This window comes from Cherax quadricarinatus, chromosome 29 (genome assembly GCF_038502225.1).
Source record: "Cherax quadricarinatus isolate ZL_2023a chromosome 29, ASM3850222v1, whole genome shotgun sequence".
NCBI classification, from domain to species: Eukaryota; Metazoa; Arthropoda; class Malacostraca; order Decapoda; family Parastacidae; genus Cherax; species Cherax quadricarinatus.
In genome coordinates, this window is record NC_091320.1 from 32876067 (window position 1) to 32886803 (window position 10737).

Genomic DNA, 10737 nt, shown 5'->3' on the forward strand with positions numbered 1-10737 from the left:
TAATGACATTGTAATTTGGAGATTTGCTATAATAATTGCATGTATTTGCTCCAACTTGTTTTTCTGGTGCCTTGCACTGCATAGTGTTGATGCTGTGATCATGCACGGTGTCCAGAGATATGATGTGATATGTTTGTATTAATGTCTGTGCATTATTGTTCGTCACTGGTGTTCTGCAATTCAGTTTTGTTTTGAGAGTAAAGAGGTTAATGCACGTCAGATAGTGTAATAAAGTTGGGCAACAGTGGTGTTATAGGTTTTTGTGGTTAGGTGCGTGCTAGGCACAGTCTTTATGTGGTACTTATGTCATGGTTATATTTTATGTTGTATTGTACTGTTGTCAATAGTACTATGTAATGTCCATATAAGCTGTATAGAGCTTGAATGTCATAGTTGAAGCTGTGTTATTGTTTTAACACTGGAATTGCATGTTTAAATGTGTAAAGGCTTACATGTGTTGGATTTTGAGACTAAGTTTATTCTTATGGTTTTGTAGTAATTTTGTATGTCTTTGTGACTTTTCTATATCACCATTGTTATGTAATACATATTGTTATGTAACTGAACCATTAGGACAATTACATAAATTAATGTTGGATCATTGCTGTGTGACTTTAGATTAAGCAACATTCATTGTTTATAGTATGTTAGGTTGTAAATAGTGGGGTGGTTGGATAACCACGGAGGGGGGGGGGGTAATATGTCTGTATAATATGGTCAATGCAATGCATTGTATGGTCTGTAGTCGATTATTAAGTACCATTTCGAGGGATGTGTATATAAAAGTGTTGTTCATATCATGTAATTCTGCTGGGTAGCTCCAACAGGTTTGGGTTAAGTGATAGGATGAGGGAGCAGGGAGGGGGGGGTGTACCCACACGGAGTTGTAAGTGTGGTGTGTAATATTAGCAGTAGGGAGGATTGTGTTAATTATCGACTTAAATGAGTTTTACATATTATATTTGTAATGTCATGGTTTAAATAAAATATAAAAAAAAAAACAGTGGGTAGATACGTATCTCGGTGTATATACAATGAGAAGTATGTCTCACGGTGTATATATATATACTCTGAAAGTTAGCTCTTATCGCTGTTTTAGAGATTTAAATATGCTTGACTGGTTGTAAACAGGTTGGTTGGCTGGTTAATTAACGGGGTCCGTCAAACTCATCAATTTTACAAGAGTTTTTAAGGTCTGGTGTAACCTGTTTACATATCACTCCCTAATACTTCAGTCCCTAAAAGAGGGACTGAAGCAAACTCTCAGCACTTATATACTGAAAGACATAAACCTCTCAGTGTATATTCCCAGCGGTGAACAAGCTACATGCAGCCTGAATGACCCCTTTAGGTAGTCGTTAGGCTTCAAGTGCAATTAAAGAGGGCAGACAGGAGGTAAGAGAGGTGACATGATGGAGGGTGTGGAAAGTTGGGTCAGTCTGACCAGTGTGCTTCACCAAGTACCATCTCACTTGCTTCAGCTACTCGCAGCACTCTTGCTTCGTGGTGATTTGTGTGACGCTTTTCGGGGTTTATACCAAATGTTTATTTTAGTCGCTAAATTTTAATTTATTAGACACTTAGTTTAGAGTAATTTTTCATACATCTTGGTTCTCCTAGGCGGTTTACTTAACCCGTTAATTTTATTTCTGTAAATTACTCCCGTATTTAAGCTTAACCTTAAATTGCAGTTTCATTATTCTCGCTCCCTATATTCACCGGCTAAATTCTAGTCGGATTAATTCCCTCCCCCCACCTTTCCCATACTTACTATACCACATAAATTTGTGGTCTGATACAATTCACCTTCATATCTTTAGTTTCGCCTCTTAACAGTAATCTTGCCTAGGCCATATAAAGTTCCATGGTATACTTGAGTAGTGAAGCTTCAAAGTTAGGAATTTGATTACCTACTCTTAAGAACTACCGCAGATAATCATGGCCGATAACGTGGACACTAAGACTTCAAGCAGTTCTTTCCTGACAAAACTACGCGCACTACCTATGGTGGAGGACTCTATCTCTAAAGCCACTGATCTCTACCAAAAAACACAGGTTCGTGAAACTTCAAAGCTTCTAATGCTAATTTCTTCAGTACTGTAACATAATTTTACAGCATATACTGTACTAACATTTCCACAAACCTAGTTACACCTGAGATTTAACCATACCCCCTACCCGTAACTCCAGAAAACTGTAAACCTATATTACCCATTTCAGTATAACTTCACATCCCACTTGCCTTTCTACTAAACGTACCTACTATTAAATTTTATACCTCGCCGTTCCCTCCCATCCTGAAAGTGAAGTTTCCTAGAATTTAATTATGCTAATTTGCCTGTTAACTTAATGTACTTTCATCTTTATCCTTAAGTCACTCGTATACTAAGGAATACTTGAATCTTTTATTCCCTTGATTGCATTGTAGGACTACAAAGGTGTAGGAGTAGCAGTTAACATAGCTGAAGGCGGTATTAAAGCGGCCACTAAGATGTTACCCTTGGCTGCCCCACTGCTGCGTCCAGTAGGCGGCTGGCAAACTGTAGACCTCTGGGCAACACAAGGCTTGGATAAACTACAGACCTGGGCACCTATCATCACTCTACCTACAACAGAGGTAAATTAATAAACTTTTATAAACAATTACTTTAATGATTTCTCAAGCTCTCGCTTCACACGGCAAGGGTCCAGGTTAAATTCCCGGCAAAAGTGAAAACATTGGACCAATTTCCTTACATAAGACTGTTCAATCACTAAAACTAGTTCCTGGGCAAGTGAACTAGTATGGGGTATTATCCTAATGCAACTAACCTAACCTGCCCGAAGTGTACAAAGATGACTCGCGAAGTCTTAACACGATTGCAAATAAACCATACTGTCCCGAGTTTTTTGACTCTGCCCACAGGTTAATCCCGCCTGTGGTATGGTTTGTACTATGATTTCTATAGAGCATGTCATTGCTGTCGGCTAAGCCTGTATACCTTAAACTTTTAAAATTACTAAGTGATCAATAACCTTTGCAGGTCCTAGGTAACCTCAAAGGGAAGGTGATGAAGGCTGTAGCAGGAGATGCCTCTGAAGACTCGTTAGCAACTGCTTTTTCAAATAGAGCTGAGAAAACTGTAAGTAATTTATCACTAGTTTGGTTTTTCAACATTCGCTCCTCTAAAGCACTAATTAATAAACTTTAAACAGGTACTTCTGTTAAAAGAATACCAAAGCGGTAAAGCTTTGGTCGACATGGCCACTGTCCTGGTAGATGCAACCCACACCTTAGTCGACACCTACCTTCCTCCAGCTGAGGGAGACCTGAATGAATCGGGTAAGTCTTTTATTCTTTCAACTTTCTCCTTAAATAAAAAATTTCTTCCTATAACTTTTCTATTTTTCTCAGACGGTCGTGATGGCAGTCTTGTTATTAAGTCTTCGGCTCTGGCACTGAAGGTCAATCATCGCCTCCACCGTACTGCCCACACCTTCATCCACCCTGATGCTGCTTGTACAGATTTTTCCACACTTCATATCGTAAGTGAACTCTTCTTGGCTTAAGCTTCTAGCTCGTTCAGCTATACTTTGCATCTTGACCTTAATCTACTTTATACCCAAACTGAATAGTCTGATTTCAAAAGCCACTAAAGTTACTTAAACCAGCTACTGGCGTTTTAATTTCAGCTTTCATTCTTCCTAAATACCACTCGCCTTGGTTAATCTGCTTCCTTCTGACAGATTAAAGTTGCTGGCACCTCGGCCCAAGACTGGGTTAAGGCTCTAATGCAGGAGGTTAAACTAGAGGAAGTAACCCTGGCCAGATTCGCCACAAGCTTGGTGCTGCACACTGCCCACAAGATTGCTGTCGCTCTTAATGCCCTGTTAAATGTACTGCAGCATCCACCCTCTGCCACTCAGATGATGGATGCTCTGAACATCTACAGTAACAATGTTTCAGAGCGACTTAAAGCCCTGTACGCCCTCTTCTTCCAGTACTTGAAAGATTTGCTGAAGGAAGTGAAGGCTGCCACCACCTTGCTGGTAATATAACTTTAACCTTTATTACAGCTTCATCTGTAGTCTAGCCATCCTAATGCCTTCATCCTCCAATTACTGATAAATTGGAGTCTGGCAGCTTAATGGTTCAGCTCTTAACAAAGTTACTATAGGTTTGACCTTTAAGTCCATGAATAACTAAGTTACTCTATTTCTTTTAACTTCTCTCTACAGGCTTACTACGACAGTCTGAAGCGTGCTGTGAAGACCCAGAAAGAGGAAGCTTAACTTTCTCTTCAAATGCTAATTACTGCAAAAGTGTTAAATTCAGAGGCTTAAAAAAAAAGTTGCATAATCTTTTAACTGCTTAGGCAGAAAATTCCCAAGTTTGAATATTTATTTAATAAAATAAAAGTATAAACTTTTTTTCTTTACCCATTGAAAGTTAGCGTCTTCACCTGAAACTTTAGAAACGCTGGAAGGCTTGTGGGTTTAGCGCTTAACTTTCCTGAACCCCCCCCCCCCACCCCATTATCTTTAATTTTTATTCTAGTCTCCTGTCTTAAGGTAAAGGAAGACAAAATTATTCTAGTTCTCTAACCTTCCTGTTGTCATGACACTGACTGATGCAAAACTCGGGGCAATGAACAGGCAGACACTGCTGCGCGGTCAGCAGTACATGACCTACCAGTTTCATATAGTTCCATTTAAGCACTATTTTGCTGCAATACCTACCCACCTTGACACCTGTTGGCAACAACGTTGGTCTACTGTGCTCGGTAACAAACAATATAGGTTACTGGCTGTCTTGTCACCAGTATCGAGGTTGGGAGACTACTCTATCCAGTCTTCACATTAGCCATACTAGTCTCTCATGGATGCCTCGTGGAGAGGCGCCCTGCTCTTGTGAATTGTCGGGTTCCATTATAGGTCAGCCATTGTTACTGCCCACTTTATCAACGAGCACGCAGAATTTACCTCTGACGTAGTCTTTGCTCTGCTGCTCTTTACCTTTCCTTCCTGCTGATGGACCCACCTTTCATCCGAACTCTTTTTTGACGACTGACTTTCTTCACAAACTCTGATCCCTTCAGCCCTTTCTACCTCAATCTCGCTACCCTCTGCCCCTGCACTATCCCCTGCCCCGCGGTTTTCTGTAACCTACTGATCATCCCTCTCCATTCTGCCGACCAATACCCTCTTCCTTCCCTACCCTACAGTGTTGTATAGCCCTTGTGGCTTGGTACTACTTTTTGATAACAATCAAAGTAGCAGAAATGTTTCTTTTTTTTTTTGGGGGGGGGGGCTGATGTTTAAAGAGTAAAATGTCCAGCCTCCAATACGTAAGCTGGTGGGTCTAATATGCTTTCAAATGGCTGATATTATTTATACCAGTTTTGCAGTAATGCAGTAGTTGCTAAACAATTTTGAATAAATTCAAAATGGGGGGGGGGGAGGTAGATATAAAAGGGGTCTGAAGTGGGAGGAGCCATAGGAGGGGCCAGCAGAAGGAGCATTCAGTATGAGCATTCAGTATGAGAAGTCTTGATAGCTTGATACTAGCGATGGCACAAATGGTGTAATTACGCTAATATTAATGAAGGTTGTCTATCACATTTCCAACTTGATACCAGAAGCCCGATAGATAACCTAGAAGCACAAACTCTTAAATTAATAATAAAAGGCGTACTAAAGAGGCAGTTTACATAAGGGAAACTCGCATTAACCAATTTTCTTTTTGGTTGGCTGGTATCACTAATTTTCTTAGGCACCATGGTGACTAGCTTGTACAAAAGTTTTGGGACAGTGACAGCTGTGGAGAAACTGACACGTTCTTGCAGGTCATGTTTGTTTGGTAGTGCCGAGCAAACTGTAGATTACAGAGCAATATTTTACTGAACAAAAAGTTTAGTGTACGGAGCCATTAGACTAGAGGTTCCACTGTAATTTGTGATGTATGAAACTTTAATGTTTTGACTAGTATATCGATGTGTGAGGTTGTTTGCTCTTTTAACACCAGCCTCGCGAGACATTGTGCCTACTCTTTCCTGGCTGGCCTTGGTTTACTGGACCTAGTGCACTTAAACTGTTGGTGGATAATGCCTCCTTTTGTGGGGAAGGGTCGTCTGAATGCCCAGTTTGTTGTACAGTGGTCTATGGTGCCAGTGTATGACTTGTGTGCAGGATTCTGCCACCAGAAAGACTCGTTGACTCTGCAGGTGCTGCTGTTGTACCACAGCTTTGTGCCAGTAATGTCAGGATTTGCGCTATCCTGCTATTCCGGTGGTAGATAGTTTGGGAAAACTTAGGTTATTCGTCTCTACTGCAGGATATATTATGTACATGGAATCTTTTTGCACTGCTGATGCATAGAAGTTCTGAAGAAAATTTCAGGCCTATAAACAGCCTCTATTTATAATATAAATAGCCAGAGACTTCTTTTTCTCTTCTATCAGTGTTTGGTGGAGTTTGCGGCAGTATTATGCACTGTGGTATCCAAAGATCTTATGCCTGTTCTTTTTTTTTTTTTCTTATTTAAACTATGTACAATAGATCAGGTACAGAATCATAACTCAAGAGTAAGTTTTCAGTATACAATCCATGAGGTAAGTATATATTTATGAAATGGTATCAGTTGCAAGTTCCTAACACTACCACATACAATCATTAACACCCATATGGGGATGGGCCATAAGGTCGATTGTGGGATAACTTCAACTTAACTCCCCCATCCCGTCGAGATACTGTTCCCCTTCACACCATACACATTACCTTGTCTGTTCATTGTAAACCTTAATTAGGAGCACATTAACGCCTTTTGAACTGTGTACATATTCCAGTATGCAAACCTTACTGGTATAGAACCCATGTGTCAATGTTACAATGTACATATAAATTTTCATCACTCAAAAAACCAGTCGGTCTAATTTTAAATGGCCATAGCCTTTTCTTGTAGCCAAAACGCAAAAAGGCAGTACAAACAATAACAGTAGACGCATGACTCCCATAACCAACTCAAATCGATTGAACCCACATGTTCATATAAAATAACTAAATTAGACCTTGGCGTCTGCCTACCCCAGTTGTATACCCTCACCAGGTGGTCCAACCTGAAAGGTGCAAGAGTAAAAAAGCTCGTTTGACCAGCAAAGCCTATGTACATTCAAAATTGACAATTGTGTAATAAACCCCTGGTGACAGCTACGTATTACTCCACAAAAGCGTGGGATGATGGACCTGATAAAGGGTCAAAGATGACAAAGGACACTTCTACGTTCCCAGAAGTAAGGTTTGCTCTTTCGTGTAGTGACATGATAGAAACCCCTAGAGATAACTACTTAACCTATAATCTTAGGTAGCTGAAACATTGTCATCGGTCAGAAAAATTAACAAACCTCTTGGTGGTCGTTGTACAAAAGGACCTCAAGGGGCTCCTTGGCGTGAAGAGGCTCTTGGTCAGATGAATTAGACCTGTTGGTCTCCTTCCTCAGACTGAACCTAATTACCCCCATTCCCTACCCATCCTCCCCTATTTTTCCTTTCCTCCCCATCCCTCCCTTTTGGCCTTTGGGGTTTTTCTTTTTCTGCACAGGCATGCTAGTTCCTAGGTAGGGGGAAAGGGTACTGGGGTCCATCCCATTCCATTGAGGTTCTTGGCAGTGGTGTAGTTTGCCATGGAATCTGGATTGCCTGGGGATGTCCCGATCCCCCTCCGGTATCACAGAGGGTGGCTTTGGGTGTCTCTCGGGCGACGGGTGTATCTCTGGAAGCCACCTTTTGGATTCTGGGGGTGGTGGCTGAAGGAGGTATGCTTTGTGGCAGATTTCCGGCCGCCCTCTTTTGTCCAGAGGTAGCTCAGCAGATGTGAGGTTGCTATCCCGGATTGCCGGTTTACTGGCATGATGGGTAGGGTATGGCACGGGTTCCATGCTGCATCTGCACTACTTGCGGTGCTGAGGTCCTTTTGGGTGCAGAGGGAGATCTCTGGCCCTTTCATTCCTCCTAGGAACTATCCCTCCCTGGTCTTTTTTTTTTTTTTTTTTTTTTTTTTTTTTTTTTTTTTTCATTTTTTTTTTTTTTCCCCCCCCCCCCCCCAAGAAAAGTAACCTAACCATGGCAGCCCTAGTCCATGAACCTGGTACCCCCAGGCCCCTTCTTGATACCACACCCCGTTCTGACCCTGCTTTGTCTTTGGACCACTCTTGGACGTCTTGCCGGTGCTGTTTCCTCGCCCGCTTTAGGTACCGAGGCCTCGACTGACTCCTTCGATTTATCTGACCTTCGCTCTCCTGACTGTTTCCGGCCTCTCCTTCTATGGTGCGGCAATTTTCGAATCTCCGACCCGTTCCACGTCGGACCAACTCTGGTCCCACGCCTAAACGCAAACGACAATTACCTGCTGATACTTCACCTTCTCGTTCTTCTCGGAAAAGATCGACACTTCCTTCACTACCTTTCCATGCTCGGTTTCAGACTGCACAATAGACTAAATTCTTCACTTTACGACCGACTTCCTCTACTGCCTATCTTTCTGACCACAGTATTGGCAAGGCACTCCTACGCCATGTTAGATATTTCTTTTCATGCTCTTAAGAGCGGTACGCGCATCATCACCGTACAGAATGCTACCCAGGCTCGTGAGCTTTCTAGTCTTTCCCATATCTATACTGTTCCTGTCGCTATTGAAAAACATTCCCTCAATTCTTGTAGTCATTCTGCCCCCATACCATAGTTCAACAAAATTTCCAGACATGTGGCACTGACATTCTTGAACAGCTGGAACTCTAAGATCTCCCAATCCTCAAGGTAGACACTTACGTTCTTCCTGCCCACGGGCAGAGACGATACCCTAGCAATGTGGCTAGTCTAACTTTTGACAGCCATGAACTCCCATCCTCAGTTTATGCAGCAGGACATCGGTTACAAGTTCGAAAGGTGATCCCTACACCACAACAGTGTAGAAATTGCTGGCGATTTGGCCATCCAGCGAAATATTGCAGATCTTTCGCCGAATGCCCAGTCTGTGGTGCTGATGCCTCTTCAAGGGGGGCTCCTTGGCGTGGTGAAGAGGCTCTTGGTCTGAGGAATTAGCCCTGTCGGTCTTCTTCCTCAGACCGAACCTAATTACCCCCCATTCTCCCCTCCCCTATCCCATCCTCCCCATCCTCCCCTTTTTCCATTCCTCCTCCTCCTCCTCACCCCTCCCTTTTGCCCTTCCTCTTTTTAGCCTTCGTGATTTCTCCCACAGGCGCGCTAGTTCCTAGGTAGGGGAAAGGACACCGGGGTCCATCCCATTCCGTTGAGGTTTCTTGGCGGTGGCGTAGTTTGCCGTGGAATCTGGATTGCCTAGGGATGTCCCGATCCCTCTCCGGTATCCCGGAGTAGCTTTGGGTGTCTTTTGGGCGACGGGTGTATCTCTGGAAGCCACCTTTCGGATTCCGGGGGTGGTGGCTGAAGGAGGTATGCTTTGTGGCGGATATCCGGCCGCCCTCTCTTTTGTCCACCGAGGTAGCTCGGCAGATGTGAGGTTGCTATCCCAGATTGCTGGTTTACTGGCATGAAGGGTAGGGTATGGCACGGGTTCCATGCTGCATCTGCGCTACTAGCGGTGTCGAGTCCTCTTGGGCGCGGAGGGAGATTTCTGGCCCTTTCATTCCTCCTAGGAACTATCCCTCCCCGGTCCCCCCTTTTTTTTTTCTTTTTTTTGTTTTTATTTTCTTTTCTTCTTTCTTTTTTTTTCTTAAAAACAAAAAGAAAGAAGTAACCTAACCATGGCAGCCCTAGTCCATGAACCTAGTACCCCCGGGCCCCTTCTTGATACCGCACCCCGTTCTGACCCCGCCTCGTCTTTGGACCACTCTTCAGACATTCCTCATGCCTCTGTACCTATTGCCGGTGCTGTTTCCTCACCCGCTTCAGGTACTGAGGCCTCGACTGACTCCTTCGATTTATCAGACCTTCGCTCTCCTCTGACTATGCTTCCGGCCTCTCCCTCTACGGTGCGGCAATTTTCAAATCGCCGACCCGTTCCACGTCGGACCAACTCTGGTCCCACGCCTAAACGTCAACGACAATTACCTGCTGATGATACTTCTCCACCTTCACCTTCTCGTTCTTCTCAGAAACGATTGACACGTCCTTCACTACCTTTCCACGCTCAGTTTCAGACTGAACAGTGGACTAAATTCTTCACTTTACGACCAACTTCCTCTACTGCCTATCTTTCTGACCATAGTATTGGCAAGGCACTCCTACGCCATGTTGGTAAAGATATTTCTTTTCATGCTCTTAAGAGCGGTACGCGCATCATTACCGTACAGAATGCTACCCAGGCTCGTGAGCTCTCTCGTCTTTCCCATATAGATACTGTTCCTGTCACCCTTGAAAAACATCATTCCCTCAATTCTTGTAGTGGTACCGTTATTCTGCCCCATACCATAGTTCAACAAAATTTCCAGACATGTGGCACCGACATTCTCGAACAGCTGGAACTCCAAGATCTCCCAATCCTCAAGGTAGACACTTACGTTCTTCCTGCCCGTGGGCGGAGACGATACCCTAGCAATGTGGCTCGTTTAACTTTTGACAGCCGAGAACTCCCATCCTCCGTTTATATAGCAGGACATCGGTTACAAGTTCGAAAGGTGATCCCTACACCACAACAGTGTAGAAATTGCTGGCGATTTGGCCATCCAGCGAAATATTGCAGATCTATCGCCGAATGCCCAGTCTGTGGTGCCGATGACCATTCTA

General features: G+C 43.4%; 1 protein-coding gene across 4 annotated transcripts; it reads left to right on the forward strand.

The window, feature by feature from the left end:
* The first annotated feature begins 1398 nt into the window (after window positions 1–1398).
* On the forward strand, window positions 1399–4405 carry LOC128690565 (perilipin-2-like). Of its 4 annotated transcripts, none has more exons than XM_053779275.2 (8): window positions 1399–1506; window positions 1933–2055; window positions 2429–2617; window positions 3024–3122; window positions 3196–3322; window positions 3395–3525; window positions 3727–4029; window positions 4219–4405. In XM_053779275.2, exons 2-8 carry the CDS (start codon window positions 1939–1941, stop codon window positions 4270–4272), a joined length of 1020 nt encoding a protein of 339 aa, XP_053635250.2. In that variant the 5' UTR covers window positions 1399–1506; window positions 1933–1938; the 3' UTR covers window positions 4273–4405. The 4 variants fall into 4 exon arrangements, with proteins under 4 accessions (XP_053635250.2, XP_053635251.2, XP_053635252.2 ...); XM_053779276.2 differs by having other exon boundaries at window positions 1418–1506; window positions 1922–2055; XM_053779277.2 differs by having other exon boundaries at window positions 1435–1530.
* Window positions 4406–10737: the final 6332 nt, after the last annotated feature.